This window comes from Manis pentadactyla, chromosome 5 (assembly GCF_030020395.1).
Source record: "Manis pentadactyla isolate mManPen7 chromosome 5, mManPen7.hap1, whole genome shotgun sequence".
In the NCBI taxonomy this organism is placed as follows: Eukaryota; Metazoa; Chordata; class Mammalia; order Pholidota; family Manidae; genus Manis; species Manis pentadactyla.
Genome location: NC_080023.1, coordinates 50258029 through 50282540, shown reverse-complemented (window position 1 = coordinate 50282540; position 24512 = coordinate 50258029). Strand labels below are relative to the sequence as shown.

The 24512-nt window shown below is 33.0% G+C and overlaps 1 protein-coding gene across 22 annotated transcripts in view; it reads right to left on the bottom strand.

Moving 5' to 3' along the window:
* The window catches only part of ADGRL3 (adhesion G protein-coupled receptor L3), an 807141-nt gene that overhangs the window by 416296 nt on the left and 366333 nt on the right, over window positions 1-24512 (bottom strand). For all 22 annotated transcript variants that reach the window (XM_036895181.2, XM_057502261.1, XM_057502262.1 and 19 more), the window contains one exon: window positions 1030-1243. In XM_036895181.2, coding sequence (XP_036751076.2) covers window positions 1030-1243 — 214 coding nt within the window. The remainder of the gene's footprint in view (window positions 1-1029; window positions 1244-24512) is intronic.

Below are 24512 nucleotides of genomic sequence, written 5' to 3'. Positions count from 1 at the left end.
ACACACAAATGTATACCAGAATTTTAAGTATCAAGAAGACAAAAGGTTAAAGAAAGGCAGGCTTTCTCAAGCACTCATTTTGCTTTCATATTTCAATTGTATATTTTTACATCTGCTATGATTTCTCCCATATCTTAAGAAATCTTGAAATAATAGGAGGAAAGAAATGCCTAGACAGAAACCCTAATGAAAAAGCAAATTCACTAAATAAATCACTTACTTTTTATTTTAAAATTATATTGCAAACAAGTAGTCAGAAAGTATGAGGGCTGATAGTAATTAAATGATTTTGTAAATGACTTCTGAGAAATCACAGTAATAGTGAACAAATATTTAAGAGCAATTTAATATTTAGCCATTTATCAATAAATTTTATAACTTAAACCTTCTATAGTATGGATTATTACTATTCTTTTTAGAACTGAAGATCTTTTTTCTTATCCAATAATATTATACGGTATCTTTACATGTGTTATTCTAATATGGTAATATTTTACGTAGCTTAAATGTATTCAGTGAATTCATTTATATACTAGAGACAATGGAATACTTTTTTTCATTTTTTTCCAAGGCCAAATAATCATCAATCAATAGTCGTTTACTATATTTGGATTAATGATTATAAAAATTGCTTGTTAATTTAATTTCTATTCTTTTTTTCCTACACTGGAAGAAAATAACTGTTAACATTAAAATCATTCTTCTGTAACTTCTGAAGAAAATTACAAAATTCTGTTTTGAAAACTGACAAATAAATTTAGTTTCTCATCCAATGAATCCAGTTCTAGAGAACTCAGTAGACAATGAAAATCAGTAATGTAATAAATTTTCATAATTTAAAAGTGCTATTTTCAATTTCAAATACTACCATTTAGTGATGTGGAGAATAGTATGATATTAAGAAAACAGTTTAAATTATCCTATAGACAATACTATTTATGTTCTTACATGTGCTTAATACGTCACACACAGATGCATGCTGAGCATTTATATTAAATGCACAAGGAGAGAATATTAGAAGTATCATACCTTTGAGACATAATCTTATAGGCATCCGGCAGGTAGCATCGTATATTCTCCATCTGAGCAGGGTCAGAGTCACAGATTTTGTCATCAGTCCTCCCATAGTTGGCACTCTCAATCATGATGACGTCTGTTCCTGGGCAGCGGAGCTCAATGGGGTAGCTCTCACAGGAGAGCTCCCTGCGGACCACGGCCATTGGAATCGGGGCCCGGCTGAAAGCTACAGGAAGGGAGGGGAAGAAAAATAAGTCATTCCTCTTACATATAAAAGAAAAGCCATGTGTTTGCTTTTCCAGTGTGTTGAGTGAACTAATACCAAGAAATAAAGCTTTTGCAATTCACAATTTTAACTAAAACAGAATCTCTCTCACTTCAGTAACCTTAGAGGTTTTTAAAAATCTAACAATAACAATTGTTTCTTAGAAACTTACCTAGTACAGTTGTTTTATTTATTTTTTCTCAAAAATGGATGAAAACATTCTGGATTTCAAAAACTTTAGCAGATATGTTAGGTAAAGACCATATGGAAATACCATCCAGTTTGTAGAATGAGATTCTATGATAAACCTCAGGGTATTATGGGTGAGTTTTATTTTGTTGTGTTTTTTATGGAAACCACTACCAAAAATTTGTACTGTGTTGAGTTTATATATAATTAAGCATTCCATTTCAATTTCAGAACATAGTTTCCTTGTTCTTAGTGATAACTAACAAATCAGTATACTTTGTGACTTAATTATAGAGTTAATGTATGTTCTTTATTTTTAAAAATACAAGTTTATAGGGAGAAAAATTCAATTTTCCTTTAGCTTCTTCCACACACCTTTCCTCTGCTGTCAAGAAGTAACCAGTTACTGTGGTGATATTCCTATTACAGCTTCCAACAGAAAAAACAAATAGACATATGTGTTTCCTTCTATCCTTTTCATTTTACTCAGATAATATCACACTATGCATACATACTGTTTGATAATAATTAATTTTATTTATTAATTTAATGGAAATATTTTAATTTCTGTTTGTACCCCTCATGTCTAATGGCCACATTGTGTGATGTTAATGGGCATTTAAGAATAGTGGTGTGTTTTTACATCATAAATACTGTAAGAAGTATAAACATATCTGTGTACCTTGGCTATACTATTTTGAAAAACATGACTATCCAAATATAATTTATGGTACATTTCTATAAATGAAATTGATGGATTGAGGGAGATATATTTCAGGTTTGGCAAATATCAACAACTAGATGTTCAAAAATCTTTAAAATATTGTACACTTCTACAAACATAGTTTTATTTTCAAACTATATATTACCAATTTCTTTAAAGGCTGCCAATATGACAAATAATTATATAATATCTTTATTTTACTTTCACTATTTTATTTGTATAGTAGAATGTATTTCCATATGTTTATTTATCCTTTTTTTAATTGCTTGCTCACATTTATTGCTATTGTAAAAGTTCTTTGTAAAACAAGAAAATTAAAAATCTGCCCTTTATATTTGTGGAAAATATGATTTTCTAGTTTGTTCTTTGGTTTTAGATGTTTGCTGAACATATATGTTTAATTTTTATGCAGAAAACAATCTATCTTTTCACATCAAGTTTAATAGTCTCCCACTCCAGGTTTGTGAACATGATCAGTAAATTAATGGAAGAAAGTGAAATATTAACATGTCAAAACTGAATGAGTCTTTATTTTAAAGCATATAATTGCAATTCTAAATTGTTTATTAACCATGTAATAAATTGATTTCCACATAAAATAATTAATTAGAGATATACACATAGTAGCTAAAAATTTGCATTGATAGCTGATACATTCACTAATGTACACATACAAAAAGAACATGTATTTAAATAAATAATACAATGTTCCCTGCAGCTTTTTTACTAAGCAAGAAATGTGAAAGGAAAAGAAGTCAAAATGCAAGAAACTGAAAAACCTATTATTTCAAACTTGAGAATGACATTAGTTTTTACCTCAATTGTGTAATATTTTGGAATACCTATAACTGTACCACAGACTCTATGTATAATTTCTGAGCAGGTCAGTTAAATTTCTGCACTCCACATTTAATTCCATTCTGGTTGTCATTCAACATATTCCTGTTCTCTCTCTCTCTCTCTATTGCTCTCTCTCTCACACACACACACATGCATGCATACACAGAAGAATCTATCATGTGCATAGCATTAATCAAGAAGAAATAACATAATTAGACATCAGTTGTAACACTGTTTTTAAAGTTTGATTTAGAGTCAACATTTTGATGGATATTGTCAAAATGGAGAGACACTGCATTTCTGAAATATGCATTTCTATTATTCTTTAAAATAAGCTGTCCTTATCTATCATTCAGAAATTAGATGGTTGATTAAACATAAGTTATTTTCAATATTGAGATTCTATTTACATGGATAAAGACATTTTAATTAACTTATGTAATGGAATCACTGAAAAATAAAAATGTTTCAACTTGGGAATCCAGTTTCATGATTTCAGTCAGTGAAATTACACAGGGGTTTTGTTTTCTGTTTTCTGTTGTTTTTTTTTCTTTTTAACAAAAGGTCTTTGAAATCAGAATTTTCTAGAATGTTTTATAGTAAAATTTTGAGCATTTGCTAAGATACAATTTGTTTTCATAAATCTGGTATAACCATTTTAAAAATCATGATGAAACTGCTTCTAAACTTTGAATTGATACTACGTTAACCAATTCAGTTAAATTAAGTTAAAAAACACGTTAATTTAACAAAGAAACAAAACAAATAAGCAAATCATATAGTCAAAGCATTTGTCTAAGTGGACAATTTGCTTGATTAAACTCATCAGTCAATTTTGTCAAAACATGTGTACATAGACATAGCTTTAATCTGGGTCTTAACTGTCAAAAATATGATTTAGAACCAGACGCTAGACAGATGCAAAGTCAACTAAAACGCAGAGGCCAAATCTTTACGTATCTCTTTGGTCTCCTAAGAATTATTCAAAAGTTATGGATGTGGCATTTTTTACAGAGAACCATAATTGATTTGTGGATGCTTTCTTCCACTTAACATATAATTGCATTTGCATCAGTAACTCGGTGATAAATTGCATTCCTAAATGATGGATGCTTTGTTTAAAGGAATGTATTACTGGAAACTATAACATTAATTAGCTATTTAAATTATGTTTAATTATATTGCTAAATGCTTTAATCAACAACTAAAGTCCAATGGAAAATATATGTGTAAGTTATGTTTTTTTAACCATTCACTTATCATGCTAACAATGAAGGGACTTTGGTTATTAGAGGAAAAGACTAAGATATTGAAAATGTCAACAACTCAAACTTAGGGTAGTCAGTGAAATAGTGTATTGTACGTTGTACAGGCCAGGGTTGATATTGCACTGGGCATTTTGAAGAGGCTATGGAAAAATAATTTGGGGCAATAAAGGCATATTCTAGATTCCCTTCCCATTGTTATCCCAGAAGTTAATCTGTTATAACAAGAAACAAAATGTAATAGATACTAGCTGAATAAATTGAAAAAGATTTAGATGTAAAATCTCATAACCTTCTGATAGGATGCTGCCCGTTGGAACTACCCACTGATCATTATGGAATAAGGGGATGTGAACAGAACTGAGCTGCTCTGCTAAAGACGGCTGAAAGCTTCGAAGTGCCCAAGTTCCATGTCAAACACACACCTAATAAAAAAAGCTCTTGACCAGGGATTAAATAACAAGAAAAATAGCTCCCTGTTCTTGCTCACTTGTTCCAGCACAAATCACTCTCCCTCTCTTCTCCTTTCCTGAGACCTCAGCCACTCTGTTGTTGAAACCTCATATTTTGTTTTCAGCTTTCAAAAAGGGAGTGTTACTTGAGACACAGAATTTTAGGACAAAGAATACCAGTAAGAATAAGTAAACGTCTGAACCAGACTCAGAGGCAAGCAGCCAGTTAGCTTGTTCAGGTTCAACATGTTGAATTTAAGGTATCACGGTAACACTCAAACATGTTGAATTGTCATTGGTTTCATAAGTCTAGAATTTAGGAACAGAATATAGGCTAATATGATAGTAGCAATTTGAAGTAGTGAAGGGAATGCCTACAGAGTAGAGGAAGATGAATGCAGAACTTGAAGGATCAGGGTCCACTGAAGAAATGTTGGAGAAAATTGTTATTTAGCCACTGGACATACATCACATGGAGACCGGCACTGTGAATCCCTTCAAGGAAGATTTTGGCTAAATGGACTAACCCACCTGCCACTGCTTTGAGAGGAGGGAACTGAGGACAAACAAATCAAGGCTATTATATATGCCAAGCCTTCAATGTAGTATTCAAATCTGGTTATTTCATGGATTATTCTGCATACTCAAGGATCCACTCAAAAATTAAGGGCTGCAGCCTAATCTCCATTCAGCAGGGACTGAAATCTTCAGCCTGCCCTATATGTTTGCTTGTTCTAAATATAAAACATATACAAAACAGCTTGTATTTGTATTTATTTTCCATTTCCTTACTTTTATACTTTGTTTACCCCAACTCCAGTGCATTTAAACAAAATTAAATCTACTTTTAAAAGCATGGATGAGGACATGCAAATTAGCTATTTTGTCGCAGTAAAGACAAGATGGTTGCTTTAAATGGATAATGACAGAGAACATATTTGTTCTATCTTTAGGAACAAAAACTTGCATGATTTGATGATTGGTTGAACATGAAGAATAAAAGAGAGGGTGACAAGGATGACTACCAGGTTTCTGGCATGCACAAATGGTTAGACTGTTAGGGCCATGAACAAAATCTGGAAGGAAATTGAACATAAGTCAATGACTCAGAAGAGAGATCTTAGTAAATTTGAAAATTTTTAAATAGTACTTAAAACCAGAGCAGTAGATAAGATAACCTAGGGAGGGAGTATAGATTTAATTAAAGAAGCCTATGTGGCAGTTTTAAAATATGTTCACAATTCTTTTAATAGTGTTCAACTTTTATTCCCTTCCCCCGTGAATATAAGCTTTACTTAGCTACTCACTTCTAACAAACATGGTGTATGGTAGAAATGAGAAATGATTTCCAGCTTCAGCCTCTCTCTTGGATCATCCGCTTTGTGCAAAGCCAGTCACCCTATCAGGAGAGTACTCAGGCAGGCCCAGCGGAAAAGGCCAGGTAGGAAACAGATCCCTCTGCCAACAGCAGGCATGAACTTGCGAGGCAGGCAAGTGGAGTCGCTGGAGGCGGCTCCTTCAACCCCCAGAAAAGAAAGTCTTCCTCTGGGGAATTACAAACCTATGAGAGACCCTGAACCAGAAGCAACTAGTTAAACTACTCCCGGTTTCCTGACCTTCTAAGGAAATAAATACTTATTGCCGAAGGCACAAGTTTTAGGCTACACATTAGTAATACAGTTCAGAACCAAACCTGAAAAGATGTTTAAAGAGGGAACACTGAATCTGTTGCATAGATATTGAAAAATTATTAAATCAATAAAAGGAAAAATATTTTGAATGACCCACACAGATAGTCTAATATTACCACCCCTTTGCTTAAACATCATTTAGAATACTAGTTCAAATATATATATTATATATGCAGTATTTATTTTGTTTTATATATTATTTATTTTATGTATTATTTTACTAGTACATTATTGATACATATGAACAGTAATAAGCACTGAAAATTGATTACTTAGGTGTTAAAAACCCAGTGAAATCATAAGAAGAAAAGAAAAAGAGAGCTATTTTGGAAACTTTAAAATAAATGAAAAGGAAACAAATCTGGTTCCTACAGAAAGAAGTAAATTAAATTATCTGTAAGTCAAAACTAATGATTTTAAAAGAGTTTCTTAACTACAGAGAGGGACACTTACATATCTAACAGAGACTCGTTTCTACTTCTTAGCCATACCTTTTAAAAATATTTTATTACTTAAACACTGCTCAAAAAACAAATATCACCAATTTTAAGTTTCAGCAGACTCTATGACATAATTTTCTTAAATATGTGTATTTTCTCTGTTCCATTTTACAGACCAACACACCCAAATTTTCAAAAATGAGCTCTGAAAATCTAGTCTGAAATATTTGGCAGCAAAATTACATTAGAAACCCAGTGACATATCAACCTATCATCTACTTTCTTTAAAAGTATATCTGCCACCATTAAGCTTCTAATACACTGAATTTCAACATCTCTATTTCAATAATGAATACATATAATTTAAATATTTCACTATTTAATTAAGTGTAACACAGTGACAATTAAAACTGACACTGAATGATTAACTAAAGGCAACTACATTCTCAGGTCAAAAAGAAAAGCATGAAATTTAAAATTTCTGAAATTACTGAAAATAAAAAAGTTCTAATGAGTGGAATATCTTAAAGCAATTAATGCTCAGCTATTGTTTTGACTTATGGAGCTTCAACATGAGGTTTTTGAGGATATATATACACACACACACACACACAAAGTGGTACCCTTCAAGTGAAATTGTCCACACAGAGATTGCTTAAAAATTGTAGCTAGCATTTGAATAAATGAATTCACATCTACTCATTATAACTTTACAACATTTAATAAAATTATATTCCACACTGTCTCCTAATTACATTCATGAGGAATAAAATTTCTCAAACTGTGCTTCACATATTATATTTACCTCAATCTTGTTCTAAATGTCAAAAACTCCAAACTGGTTGTTCAAAATGTTCTTCACAGTAAGAATTATAATTTCAAGATAAACAAGAATCTAGTAAAAAAAGGATTATATAATTTAAAAGAAATTTTGAAAATATTCCAATTTAATTCTAAATGCATATTGATCACCTGCAATGTGCTAGGAATTTTTAAACATAAGACATGGATTTTGTTTAAATTATCTCTCCACACTGGGGATTATGCCAGGCCTAGGAGTGGTCCTATGCAAAACAGGATTTCAAAGTCTGGAAGAAATACCTTTGGAGTTATCACATGAAATCAAGGAAATGATAAAAATTCATATGTATAATGGTTAACTCCATGTGTCAATTAAGGGATGCTTGATAGTTGGTAACACATTATTTCTTGGTTTGCCTATAAGGGCAGCTGGAGAAAAGATTAGCAAAAATTAGCATTCGATTTGGTGGACTCATAAAGACCATCACTCTCAGAAATGTAGGTGGGCATCATCCAATCTGCTAAGGCTCTCAGTAGAATGAAAAGGCAAGGAAGTGTGAATTTGCCCTCTGCTTGAGCTGGGGGACCTCTCTTCTCTTGCCCTCTGACTTTGGTGCTTCTGATTCTCAGGCCTTTAGGACACAGATCAGGACTTACTGCAGTGGCCCCTGTTCTCAGGCCTTTGAAATCAGACAGGAACTTAAACCACTGGCTCCCATGGTTCTTAAGCCTTCCAGTTTGGACTGCAACTGCATCACTGGCTTACCTGTGCCTCCAGCTTGCAAATGGCAAATTATGGGACTTCTCGGCTTTCATAATTGCATGAGCAATATCTCATAAAAAATTTCTTCATATTAATATAGATAGAAGATACATTAAATAAATAGATAATTGTGATATGTGAGATTTGACACTGTTTAGAAATTTTATCCCTCAATTAACTCAAAATAATCTGGGGTATCAGACTAACAATATGAGTGTGGCAAAGTCCCAAAAGACAAAAGATGATACCTGTGAACACCATCATGGTTACAGGATAAGGGCAACAAGGTTACTGGGTAATGACTCAAGATCAGATGGATGCACATTCAGAACAAGGGAGGGCAGATGGGAAGCTGGACCACTCTGAGCAGCAAAGTGCTCAGAATCTTCCTAAATGTCTCCATGGAACTCAAATTATATTTTGAGAAAGAATGCACAAACTTATAACAGACTTAAGACATCATAAAGCACAATGAATTATGTGGAACAGATTAATAAAGTGATAAATGTGTTTGGGTGCTTAAGAAAGATTTCTTGAAGAAAGCAAACTGGATCTGGTCTTTAAAGATAGTAAAACAGTATGTGAATATAAGAAGAGAGAGTAAAATATTTTAGACAGAAATTCTGAGCAAAGAAAGATCTATTCAGAGACCTGAGTGAGGATCTCAAAGAGACACCAGCACCCCCATGTCCCTGTGGTGTTGCTCATGAGAACCAAAACATCGGAACGACCTAAGTGTCCATCAGGGATGAATGGATCGAGATGTGGTATGTATATATAATGAAGTATTATTCAGTCATATGCAAGAAGGAATTCCTGCTATTCACAACTATATGGATAGATCTGAAGGGCGTAATGTTAAGTAAAATATGTCAGACAGTAAAACACAAATATTGTATGATATCACTTATATGTGGAAATCTGTAAAAGCCAAACTCTCATAGAAACAGAGTGTAGAATGCCAGTTGCCAGGAAAGGGGGGTTAAGGGAAATGAGGAGACATTGGTCAAAGGTTAAAAATTCCCAGCTATAAGGTGAATCAGTTCTGGGGACCTAATAATGTAGAGCATGGCAACTATAGTTAACAATACTGTATTATATACTTGAAAGTTGCTGAGACAGATTTTAAATGTTCTCATCACAAAAATAAATAGCAATTATGTGAGTTGTTGGAGGTGTTAATTAACTATCATGTGATAATAATTCCATAATATATAATGTGCATCAACACATGCACACCTTAAACTTATGTAATATAATAGGTCAATTATATCTTAGTAAAGCTGAGAAAAAAGAAAAATATATTCATAAGTGGAAGAAATGGCAGACAGAACTTAACAGTAGTCCAGTCAGAGTCATTAAATCAGATTCAGAATATAGTCCAAATTATATAGAGCAGTGAAAGATTACAGTATAATAACATAATATTAATAAAATCAATCTTTAAATGTATTAGCCAATAGGTTATTCAGACAGATTAGAATGAAAGATCACAGAGTTTCAGAATTAATGATGAAGATACTGCAATAAGCTATTTAGGGTGATATGATGATGATAATTACTAACATTTATGGAGTGCTTTCCATGTGCTGGTGCTTTAAAGTATCATTTAATTCAAACTCTAAACAATAAAAGCTTAGCCATATTATCATTCAAATCTAATACTCCAGGAAACAGTAACTTAATCAAAAGTGGTAAGAAGGGGAGGCATGAACAAGAAAGTTATATAGATGGGAGATAAGATGCAATGAATCTCCTTACAGGTCATTGCAGATAAAACACAAGAAGGGGTCTTCTCAGGAAATTCATAAGTCAGTATGAGAATGTCACCCTAATAATAACATAAAGTTTATGGATTTCCCTTTAGTGAAGTGAAGTCTAATTCCTGAATATGAAATGTAAGTTAAATATTCCATTCAATATGTCTGGCTAGATGTTTTTATATATATATATATAGCACAAAACATAACGGCATAATATTACTTTCTGAGAATTTTAAGAATTCTTTCCTAACACTTTGATATTATATAACAAAAATCATTATGAAAATTTTCTTTGTGTGAAAATCTGCAATAAGATGGGAAATCACTAATTTTAAAATGTGGCATTCTCAGATGTAATCGTTACATGTTTATTGAGGTATTAAATACATAATTTTCTTTATTGCAAACCGAAAAATTTAAAGTTTATGTTATTCTGATGGTAGAAGCAGGAAAGTCTGTAGCCATATAGATTTTAAAAGAAAAAGCATACAGGAAATTTAATGATGGAAAAACATAAGTTTTGAGAGAACAGTGATGTCATAAGTTAAGACTAAACAAAATCTAATTTTGAAGAAACAGATTTGCTAAATACTGAATTAACACCTACTGAACTGCACACACATTCAGAAATACACAAGCCACACCTACTCACATTTTTTCCCCTCTGCTTCCACACCACATATTAAATTCACTGAAAAGGGTATTTTTTCTTAATCCCTAAGGCAAGTAATGGAAGACATTTCCTTCTAGTTCATCAGCATAAATCTTCTGTAAAAGAGACCTTGTAATACTGCTTTGTTAATCTTCAACACTGAAACACATATATATGTGCGTTTATAAATCCTTTATCCATAAGCTTTATAATTTTAACATACACACACACACACACACACACATACACTCACCCAATCATGTTGAACTGTTAATTGTCTATGTAATCCACCTGAGATTAGAACAATAAACCTAACAATAAAGAATCTGACCAGATCCATGTTTCCACATTATTATGTTTTCTAACCACTTTCTCATCATCTGTTTACAGCAGCTAATAGTTAACTTCATCCAGCTAGAACATATTCATCAGGGATATGTTTGCAAACTGATTATGCTGCTTGCAAATGAAATGCTTATTATTTATTTTATTCACAGCAAAGACATTTTTTTCTTTACTGAAGTATAGTTGATATACAATCTTACACTGGTTTCAATTATATAATACAGTGGTTCAACAGTTACCCAGTCACTTCTCAGTATCTGTGAGTATACTGTTATTTTCATTTCCTTTTGTTCTGTTGATGGTGTCTTTTGCTGCACAGAAACTTTTTAGTTTGATCAAGTCCCATTTGTTAATTTTTTATTTTGTTTCCCTTGCCTGAGGAGATGCATTCAGGAAAATGTTGCTCATTTTTTATATTCAAGAGATTTTTGCCTACCTATGTTTTCTATAAGAGTTTTATGGTTTAATGACTTACATTTAGGTCTGTAATCCATTCTGAGTTTAATTCTGTGTATGGAGTCAGACAGTAATTTAGTTTCATTCTCTTGCATGTAGCTGTCCAGTTTTCCCAATACCAGTTACTAAAGAGGGTGTCTTTTCTCCATTTTTTATTCATGGCTCCTTTATCATATAATAATTGACCACATACACACAAGTTTATATCTGGGCTCTCTGAGTGAAAATTTTTATTAGAAGTGTTTTCAAATAAATTTTCATTAAGAAGCTGACTAATACTGAATACTGAATGTAAATCCTGGCTTTAAAGACTGGAATCTCTACCTAGTGATATCAGTAAATAAGGAATGTATTAACCAACCAAATCACAGCTCTGAAAATTCAGGTATTTGCCAAACACTCAAAAATTATGGGGTAAGAAGAGCAGTCGGCTATTTTTCACAAACACCAATGACAATTTTTACTCCAAAGCAGTTAAAAACTCTCTAAATGAGAAAACACTAGTCAAAATGAAAACATAAATCCTAGACCAAAAGCAAACAAACACCAAAAAACTAACAAACAAAAAACTCAGCACACATTGGATAATTCTGGACACTATCTTATGAGTGAAGTAAAATCTGTTGGGCTACCTCATAAATGAACTTTCTCCTGCCCCCATCTTTGAGGTGAAGCCAGCCACCAGAAAGATTTTGAATGAATAGGTGTTTATTTTCTAACAACAATAAAAACAACTAAAATATTCTGAAAAGCAGAAAAGCAGCTCACCCACTTAAGTTTCTAAAGCCTTATGAACTGACTTCAAAAACTACATTAAAAGAGAATGAATCACAGCAAATGGGTAATAAAGGCCATATATATAAAGGATATATATATATATATATATATATATATATATATATATAGGAAGACTGTCACGAAATAACACAGCACATACAGCACTTCACTGTATTTGTTTAGCTCAACCAAAAAATATATGATGGAGGTTAATAAAACACATTTTCCCACCTACAAAAAAAAAAAGTTTATAGAATTTATATGATACATTTTCAGGGCCACACAGCAAGTTTCTTGACTTAGATTAAAATTCAAAGTTCCAAATATCCATACACAATATTTCCTCAAATCATTAAACAAATAAGCTGTGAAACAAAAATGAATTTTCAAAGTGGTGGTCAAAAAATTTATATTCTGACATACTTGAATGATCAACATCAATTATTCATAACAATGATTAACTTTATTTATTCATTCAGCAATTATAAATTGAGCCCAGGAAGGTGCCAGACATGTTTCAGGTTGTGGGTATTCAACTGTCAATAAAACATTGATTCATGGCATTATGGAATTTACAATATAGATGAGAGCAGGAGATAAACACTAAAACAATTAAATACATATATAATTAAACAACCCCAAAATAACCTTGAGAGATACGATGTAAAAACAAAACAAAATATGATATTATGAGAGTGAATAGCACAGTTTTACCAACTGGCAACTTGAACAACATGTCTGTGTCTGGTTTACTCAAGTAAATTGGAAGTGCCCATATAATCTTAACTTACTACTGTAAGAGTATTTTTAACTTACTAAAACACAAGTTTAAAATCTCATAATGCTCTATGTTATTCAAAATGAATTATCTGACTAAATTTTGATCAAAGTCTTAGTAGAAGAAGTTGAAAATGTATTGCTGCAAAGAGAAATTTATTTGAATCAGTAAGCTGTTGAAGGAGAGCAGAAAAGATGATTTCATTCACAAATGGCTTTTTGTGATTCATACCAAAAAAAGGATAAATGAAAGGAAAAACTGCATTATTTTTCCCACTTCGATCAAACCATATCACTTCACAAGAATATTTAAGCAGACAAAATAAAAAGAAAATGCCAACATTCATAAAGAAATTTTCTGATTTTTTATTTAATTATCCTAACATGTCATATTCTTGAAAAAGCAGCTATAAAAAGATGCATGTAACCTCTAATAAATGATATAGAGGAAGCTTCTAGTATTAATAATAAATAATATTCTGAGATAATCTAATGTGAATTTGCCAAACTCTATTTCTAAAGGAGTTTTTATAAACCAAGATATCTTGCAGATTTTAACAAGACTCCAAATTACCATTTCAGTATTATAAGGTAAAGTGAAAGTTGTTTTTAATGAAAGCATCTTTTTAATGCATAGAAATATACCCAACTCCAGAAACATATCTATCATTAGAAATACATAAAATCCAAATTTATGTCTTAAATTGACATATCGTCCTGTAAGCCATATTGAACCGACAGAAATGAATTTTAATTACATCTTGCTGATCATCTATTTTCATAGTTATTTCCTTTAGGATATAAAGGAATCCCCTAGTATTTGCAAGATACTTGTTTAATGTTGATTGTTGTTGATATGTATCTCTATTCTTTAAACAAGTTTCTGTTCTCAATATTTGAGGAAGATGTTTTTATTACCTTGTTCACTGAATTAATGCAGCTGAGTTCAGAATATAATAATCGTGTTAACTTTATTACTTAAAAACTAAAATTCCAATTTTATTATTAAAGTTCTAAGGTGATATACTGTAAATATTTATGAATGATGACTACATACATACACCCTGTTGTAATCACTCTATTTATGCTTGTTTTTTCAATGTAAACAAATATCACTAATCGTATACATATACACAGACACACACATACATACTGCTTTACAAACATGTGCATTTTAAGTTACTTTCCTAGTACTGGTGATGGTTTAGGTCTGACAGAGCCACACTCTTTCTCTTAATTTCATTCTGTTGCAATTACTCTATTTATGCTTGCTTTCCCAATATGAACAAATATCACTAATCACACACACACACACACACACACACACACACACACACACACACACACACACACACACACATATATTGCTTTACAAATGTGCATTTTAATTTACTTTCCTAATACTGGTGTTGGTTTAGGTCTGACAGAGCCATACTCTTTCTCTTGATTTCATTTGAAATATGCTTTCAAGGTGATTGATTACCAGTAAAGGCCCTAGTCATAAAATAGTGTTAGGATGAATGACAGAGGCCACTTGGTTTGAGAATACAAGTACAATTGAACCTTAAACAGCATGAGTTTGAACAGTGGAGGTCCACTGATAAGCAGATGTTTTCACTAAATATATTGGAAAGTTTTTTGGGGATTTGGGACAATTTGAAAAATCCTTTCCTCTAGCTTACTTTATTATAAGAATATGGTGATAATACACATTACATACAACATCTGTATTAATCAACTGCTTATAGCATTGGTAAGACTTCAGGTCAACAATAGGGCATTACTAGGAAGGATTTGGGGGAGTCAAAGTTATATGCTAGTTTGACTAGTTGGGGGAGGATCAGCACCCATAAACCCTATGCTGTTCAAAGGTCAACTCTATCTCACTTTAAAGAAACAGTTTAAAAAATAACCATAAATGAACTTCAGAGTGTTCTTCATTTTTCATGTTTGTACACTTGTTTGGCCAAAGTTCTGTACTTTTTTTTTTCTTCCACCATAAGAACTTTCAAGAAAATGAGATCACTGAATATTTAAAACAATCACCTATCATTCCATTTTTTTAAAGTAATATACTATCTAGTTTTTCACGATCAATATGCTTTCTCTGGCTATGTTTTACATCTCTCTAAGCCCATAGCACAATGAATTTGGTAGCCCATGCAAGTTGATAGGCTTTTCATAGGTATCTATTGAATGTAAGTCAGTAGAGATTTTTTTTTAATTCTTTGTATTTATCAATTTTAGTTGAACAGCTTTCTTATCCAAAGTCTCTCCAAAGAAGAGATTTTCTTCTAGTTCATAAATTGATGGGAACATATGAATTACTTGATTTCTATTTCACAGAAACATAATTTAATATTACACAAATATCAATTTAGAAAAACTCGTACATCACATGAATATAACAGGGTTTTCCTGAAGGGAAGAGTGGGGAAATGGGAAGAACTGGAAATCAGATATATGTTCATGCAATCACTCATTCACTCAATGTGCACTAAACATCTGTTTACCCTGTGTGAAATATGTTTAGGCAGTTGAAAGTTTAAAAATGAAAATAACATGTTTTCTCTCCAGGGAGCCATAGCTAAGATAAATGTAGATATATTAAAATTTATGTACCAAATGATAACATTGGACTAAATGTTAAGAAATCCAATTTGACTAATTGATAGCTCTTATTTGGAAAAAAGTGTGAGAAAATCTGAGTCTTTCCAGAATATTCAAGATTTTAAAATATAAGGGCAAATGCAAGTAATATATATATCATATTTCTTTTATAGGACTATTTTTTTCAAATACTACAGAACAGATCCCACCAGATCCTGATACTCAACACTATGCTTAGAATGCAGTTTAATTTTTATTGAGTAAATACCTTGACATCTCCAGTTTTCTGTACTAATAAATGTTATTTTGGTGCTACAATCTCACTCAGATGACACATAAATCTTATTTCAGAAATGCAGTTAGAATCCGGCACATAAAAAATCTGAGCTTTTGCAAATGATTAACATTTATATAAAGATGCTTAGAGATTCAAAGTGTCAAAATCATTTCTTTATTTGGGTGGTCTCAAATATGAGATCATAGGTCCTTGAAAACCCATAGAACTTCCACATCTGTAAAATTATAAATCTCTGTAGTATTTAAGTTCACATGACATAAATTAATGCAGTACTATTTATGGGGAAAACAAATTTTGACATAAATAAGTGAGGTTTCTATTAATCACAAGTTGCTACTATATTAATTTATAGTATTTTGAGATACCACATTGCCATAAATTTCACTAGTCACATGGATTAGATTTTATAAAATTGGTAAATATATTTTAAACATGTATGTTAAAAAGTAGATTCATCTATAGTCTCTTCAAATATTCATGTCTCATAAATTGTTTTTAAAATACATATGCATGTCCATCTGTAGATGAATGGATAAAGAAGATGTGGTACATATATAAAATGGAATACTATTCAGCCATAAGAAAGAAACAAATCCTACCATTTGCAACAGCATGGATGGAGCTGGAGGACATTATGCTCAGTGAAATAAGTCAGGCAAAGAAAGACAAATACCAAATGATTTCCCTCATGTGTGGAGTGTAACAATGAAGCAAAACAGAAGGAACAAAATGGCAGCAGACTCACAGACTCCAAGAATGAACTAGTGGCTACCAAAGGGGAGGGGTGTGGGAGGGCAGGTGGGGAGGGAAGGAGAAGGGGACTGAGGGGTATTATGTTTAGTACACACGGTGTGGGGGATCATGGGGAGAACAGTGTATCACAGAGAAGGGACATAGTGGATCTCTGGCAACTTGCTGCACTGATGGACAGTGACTGCATTGGGGTATGGTTGGGGACTTGACAATATGGGTAAATGTAGTAACCACATTGTTTTTTCATGTGAAACCCTCATAAGAGTGTATATGAATCTTCCTTAATAAAAAATTACAAAAAAAATACATGTGCATGTAAAATTGTGTTTCTTTTCGCACATTACAACACCTGGGTAAACTACACATTTTAACTTATTAGTCTAAGGACAGACTGAGCTATAAATTGGTCCACAGAACATAACAAAAGACCATGAGAAGCTGAATGACTTATGGTTTTCACTGAAGCAAAAAATGACACAGGGCAGAATAACTGCCCAGATAAGACTCACTAAGAGTTAAAGTTTCTTCTGTACTTGTAGTCCCTTGATCAGTGTCTACAGAGGGACTGTAAGCCCACTGGAATAATATTTGCACTTTTAAGAAAGTGATGAATTGCATGATTATAGTGTTCTGTATGGTTCATGGGCTTGTTTACCATAATACTAAATCTATTAAAGCAAGTTTTGACAAGAAAAAGGATTTAAAGGAAGCCAAAAGAATTTTCAAAAAGCACTCTAACAAATATTGTTAAAATCTTCAAGAACACACAAACAATTCATTTAGGAAAAATTATCTCATGTGAATTTCTTATTATTTGTAAGTTAATACAATTTATCTACTCAATCACTCATTCAACAAACAGCTGTTGAGTAATTTTATTATATGCCAAGAAATCAGAAATAAGCTTTATTCTCTGGGAGATGAATATGAATGTAATGCATATAAATGTTATGGTTCCTATCCAAAAACCATTCATGTGCAACTTCCTCAAACTTTATAAGTAGTAGTAGTTTTCCTCTATAAGAAATGTGGATAATAAATTGAACCTCTTTCATAAGAATTAAAGTAATTGTCAAGTAAAATGTGCTAGGCACATAATAAATGCTCAAGGTTAGATACCTAGTATGTTGTGATATTCCTAGGCTTTGAAGTTAATATAAGAAATACATACAAAGTCATTCCTAGTAGAGGGAACGGTATGAATGGAGGTGTAGCGAGCTATGGGGGGCCCTAAGTAGATACAGGCATCCATCAGAATGACCATCTGCTTCCATGCTGCCCAAACCCCATGTTCCTCTGCTTAAGACCTCTAATCGCCTTGATGTCTGCAAATGTTTGCAGAGTCCACTTGAACATAAAAATTCAGATTTTATGCTTTTTTTTCCAGGTCATATCATGATTCTTTTTCTGTGTCATCACCACTTAAAGATGTCATCTAAGATAACCTTGATTTTAGAACCCCAGGGACCACTGCTCCCCCATGATACTGAGCCTGAGCTCTCCAGCCTCAGTCATCTCCAACCTCACCCACCTCTCCATTTAGTTTAAATTGAAGTAAACACAGAGGTAAAAACAAAAATGGTTTATTCAGGAAATGGTAAGAAGTCTAGTTTTGCTATAGCTTCAGGTACAGACAAGAAATAAACACGTAACCAGTGAAAATTAGGTCATGTTGATGAGAGCACTGGGTTTGGCTTTTGCTTCCTTCAACAAATAATTATTGAGTTCCTAGACATAGTTCAAAGACCTGGAGCACAGCAGTAAACTTAACAGGAAAAAAAATTATATCTATCCTCACAGAGCTTAACTCCTCATTGGAGGGGAGACAGAAAAGGAACCATAAATTCGTGTTGCGTCCATTAGTTGTAAATGCTATGGTGAAAAATATAGTAGACTGTAGTGCACACTACCGACAATCAGCTTTTTGGTTGTACTGTGAGTGCCTGACATTAAACTTTTGGCTGCCAAGGCATCCATTTCTAAAGATCTCCATCTTGAATAAACACATTGCCACTTGTATGATTACAGCTACTAGCAGAACAACCAGACAATGAACAAGGCTGACCAAGTGAGCCCATGACAGCCCACCTTTCAGAAAGCCCTGTGTAACCTAGACAACCGACCACTTGTCTGAGTCTGCTCTGCTTCTCCTTCCCCAAGTCCTAATTCCCACTCTTACACTGTAACTTATCCAACAGAGTAAACCCACAAACCCTTGACACCCCACCCTTAGGTCTTAAAAAAGGCAGAGCTCCAGGTCTATTCTCTTTCTCCCTGTCAACCCACAACCTCTCTCTGAGGCCCTTAGGTGTGCTGTGACCCTCCAGGACCTATAAGCAATAAATCTTGTTCCCCAAACTCCCACTGTAGTTTTTGCAGATGTACATGTGGAGATCAGAACCACAAGAACTTATGGTCCAGTCACAACACTGGCCCCAGGGGCACACATATCTCTGGAGGCTCACTCCAAGTAAGACAGGCCAAGGGAGTGATGTACGTGTTCTCACCCAAGGCACATCAAAAGGATCAGAGCCAGGTAATCATAGACTATGAGGATAAGGTGTTTCAGAGGCGAGTCACTGATATCTTTGAGTGGATTGTTGATATGGTCATAATTGCACAGTAGGTAGAATAATCTGCCTGAGATGAGCAAAACAGATTTGAGAGAATTGAAAGAGAAACAATAGTAGGAAGAATAACAAGATGATAATTATAATCACTCAGATGAGAGAAAAATGAAGATGTTAGCAAAGAAAACAGAGAGTGCAGCCTCAAAATATTTGTGGAAATTAGTCCAAATTTTGTTAACTTTAAGGATGTGGAAACAAAGGAAATGACAGTATCAAAGTTGATTAGAATGGATGTATCGGTAGCAGAAAAAGGGCAAGCTGGGAATATGCAAGTTGGTGGGGAGAGAAACAAAGATAAATTTACTTTAAGGTAAGCCTTTACATACAAAAAAGCTTGAACCCCTAAATCCAAAGCATATATATAAATCATTCTTGGAGAAATAAAAATGATGCTCATCTGAATTAAAACTGTTATATGAAGCCCATAAGTTAAAAAGATTGCAAACAAAAACTTGTATACATATATTCATAGCAGCAATATTCATAATAGCCCCAAATGGAAACAACCTAAATCTCCATCATCTGATGATTGGATAAGCAATATGTGGTACATTCATACAATAGAATATTTCTCAGCAATAAAAAGGAATGAAGAGGATGACAAAAATGTTTTAGAACTTCATTATGTGTGATAACTACATACATTGTGAATGTATTTAATGTCATCTAAGTGTATAATTTTAAATGGTTGATTTTATGCTGGGTGATTTGACCTCAGTAGATAATTTTTTTTTTAAATTGAAGTACTGATGCATGCTATAACTTCAATGAACCTTGAAATCACTGTGTCAAGGAAAAGAACTGATTCGCTAAAGACAACACACTGTATTCGCTATTTGCATGAAATAGCCAGATAGGCATGTCTATAGAGACAGAAAGATTAGTAATTGCCTAGAGCCTGAGAGTTCAAAAGAGAACAGTTTTTCTTTAGGGGATGATGAACATATTATAAATGCTCGACTTAGAATCTAGGTGAAAATTGAACAATTCTGTAAACATACCAAAACCCAATGAATTATACACTTTTTGAGGATACATTTTATGGCATGTGAATTACACCTGAAAAAACCTATTTTTTTTTAATTACTAAAGACAATCTAGACAGAGCAATGTTTCTGAAACATTTGGACCATGACCACATAGTAATAAATAAATTTTTATCTTTAACCCAGGATAAAAATCATACACAGACATTGAACACAAAACTCTCTCCAAGCAATATCAATGCTCACTATATGTGGTTCACTCTGTTCTAATCTGACTCATTAAAATAATTCTAGCATCACAGCCAACATCATACTTAACAGTGAGAAGCTGGAAGCTTTTCACCTAAATCGGGAAGAAAACAGGGATGCCCACTCTCCCCACTTTTATTCAACAAAATACTGGAGGTCCTAACCACGGCAATTAGACAAAACTAAGAAATAAAAGGCATCCAGATTGGGAAGAAAGATTAAACAGTCACTGTAGATGATGGAATATTGTAGATAAAAACCCTAAAGGATTCATGCCAAAACTACTAGAACTAATATCTGAATTCAACAAAGTTGAAGGATACAAAAGTAAAAAACAGAAATCTGCTGCATTCCTATACACTAATGATGAACTAAGAGAAAGAGAAATCAGGAAAACAATTCCATTCACAATTGCATCAAAAAAAATAAAATACCTAGGAAAGGAATAAAACTAACCAAGGAAGTGAAAGACCTATATCCTAAAAACTACAAGATAGTCTTAAGAGAAATTAAAAAGGACACTAATAAATGGAAATTCATCCCATGCTCTTAGGAAGGAAGAATTAATATTATCAAAATGGTCATCCTGACTAAAGCGATATACAGATACAATGCAGTCCCTATCAAAATACCTACTGCATTCTTCAGCAAATGGGAACAAATAGTTCTACAATTCATATGGAACCACATAAGACCTTGAATAGGCAAAGCAATTCTGAGAAGGAAGAATAAAGCATGGGGGGTCTTGCTTTCCAACTTCAAGCTCTACTACAAAGCCACAGTAATCAAGACAACTTGGTATTGGCACAAGAACAGATCCACAGACCAGTAGAACAGAATAGATAGTCCAGATATTAACCCAAACATATATGGTCAATTAATATACGATAAAAGATCCATGGATATACAATGGGGAAATGACAGCCTCTTCAACAGCTGATGCTGGCAAAACTGGACAGCTACATGCAAGAGAATGAAACTGGATCATTGTCTAACCCCATACACAAAAGTAAATTCGAAATGGATCAAAGACCTGAATGTAAGTCATGAAACCATAAAACTCTTAAGGAAAAAGCATAGGCAAAAATCTCTTGGACATAAACATGAGCAACTTCTTCATAAACATATCTCCCTGGGTAAGGGAAACAAAAGCAAAAATGAACAAGTGGGACTATATCAAGCTGAAAAGCTTCTGTACAGCAAAGGACACCATCAGTAGAACAAAAAGGCATCCTAGAGTATGGGAGAATATATTCGTAAATGACATATCTGATAAAGGGTTGACATCCAAAATATATAAAGAGCTCATGCATATCAACAAACAAAAAGCAAATAATCCGATTAAAAAATAGGCAGAGGATATGAACAGAGAGTTCTCCAAAGAAGAAATTAAGATGGCCAACAGACACATGAAAAGATGTTCCACATCACTAGTTATCAGAGAAATGCAAATTAAAACCATAATGAGATATCACCACACAACAGTGAGGAAGGCCAACATCCAAAAGACAAACAACAACAAATGCTGGTGAGGATGTGGAGAAAGGGGAACCCTCCTACACTGCTGGTGGGAATGTAAATTAGTTCAACCATTGTGGAAAGCAGTATGGAGGTTCCTCAAAATGCTCAAAATAGAAATACCATTTGACCCAGGAATTCCACTTCTAGGAATTAACCCTAAGAATACAGCAGCTCAATTTGAAAAAGACAGATGCACCCCTATGTTTATCACAGCACTATTTACAATAGCCAAGATATGGAAGCAACCTAAATGTCCATCAGTAGATGAATGGATAAAGAAGATGTGGTACATATACACAATGGAATATTATTCAGTCATAAGAAGAAAACAATTCCTACCATTTGCAACAACATGGATGGAGCTACAGGATATAATGCTCAGTGAAATAAGCCAGGCAGAGAAAGACAAGTATCAAATGATTTCACTCATCTGTGGAGTATAAGAACAAAGAGAAAGCTGAAGGAGAAAAACAGCAGCAGACTCACAGAACCCAAGAATGGACTAACAGTTACCAAAGGGAAAAGGAGTTGGGAGGAAGGGGGACAAAGGGTCATTATGATTAGCACATATAATGTAGGGAGGTGGGTAACGAGGAAGGCAGTATAACACAGAGAAGACAAGTAGTGACTCCATAGCATCTTACTACGCTGATGGACAGTGACTGTAATGGGGTATGTAGTGGGGACTTGATAATGGGGGGAGTCTAGTAACCATAATGTTGCTCATGTAATTGTACATTAATGATAACAAAATTTAAAAAAAGAACAATAATTCTAGCATCAATGCATTAAAGTTATTTTGTATCTCACTGATTAGTTCTAATCTATAGATTGGGAAAAAATATAGAGCCTGGAGAAATTCTTTGCTACAGAATTTCTGACTTCAACTGTTTTGTATATAAACATTGTATGGTTTCTCAATTCCTCAGAGCCTCAATTATGCATGCAAGCGATAATTTCATAAAAGAAAATCATGAATTTTGACTCACTACATATAAAGATTAAATTTGGTTGTAAATTGTTAGTGTGATCTGAAGAAAAAGTATTAGAAGAGAATAGTTTGATGGGTTAGATGGTACACAGTCTTCAATAAATTACCATCATTATTATTTCTTTTTGCTTGTTTACTTGTTTGCTTGAGCATGTCTTGCTGGAGAAACCTTAGAATGTTTGTACATACTTGGTATGGATCATGCAAAAAAATTAAAATGAAAGGGAGTTATGATTACATACTGATGGACAAGGAAGATTTCAAATAAAATCATATAAAACACTAAAAATGTAATTCAGTAGATGAAACTATAAATGAAAATTGAATGAGGTAAAATATAAGGCACCATAATAAGTGGAAAAAACACAACAAAATAAGTTAATAATTAGTCTTCATTTACTTCCTGCCCTGAGAAAAATGGTGTTACAGAATGTATCAGTGAATTCAGGGAAGTTTCCAGAAGGGGCTAATGAGAGTCAGTCTAGCTGGATGTTTAGATGGTGAGAAGATTGAGAGTTTTGTCCTTAAACTTTTATCTGTAATTTTTTCTTCCTAACAACTGGCCACTTATTTCAATAATCTGAAGATTACAGATACTCTCTTTTTCATATATGTTTTGTTCATATATGTATATACTTCAAAATATGTATTTTCCTATGTAAATATTTTTCCTATGCAAATATACATGTATTTGTTTAAATATTTTTAGCAATTTTATCTAGGGTTATTTGGGGTAGGGAGTGATGAAGATCAGGGTAGGCTACCTAAAAGCCCTTAAAACATCCCTTGAGATTAACTCTGCTTGAATTGATTTACAAATGAGTGAACCAGTTTAACTTGCATTTTAATATTAACCACAGAACTAACTGCATGACTCTGACAAATTATTTAACTTCTCTGAGCCTTAGTTCCCTCATCTGGAAAATCACAGCTGATGAACTTAAAGGTCTTTTAAAGTTGTAAAATTGGTTGAATTTTAATTCTATAATTTTTGGGTTCTTGCCCTATATTTTCTCCTAATTGAAGAGCATTTGGCAAGTCCCTCCTCTGCTTCAGGCATCTATTTCCTTAGCATAAAACATGGGAACTAAATGACTAATAATGTTTTCAAGCTGAGAGTACAAGTTTAATAAGTCATTGATGATACAATATGGGCAATTCCATGTTAAGTAAGTTAGGATGTTGTATATTTGGTATGCAAAAAGACCAGCTCTCCTTAAATAAAAAAAAAAATTTTTAAAAAAAGGAACCTTTTAA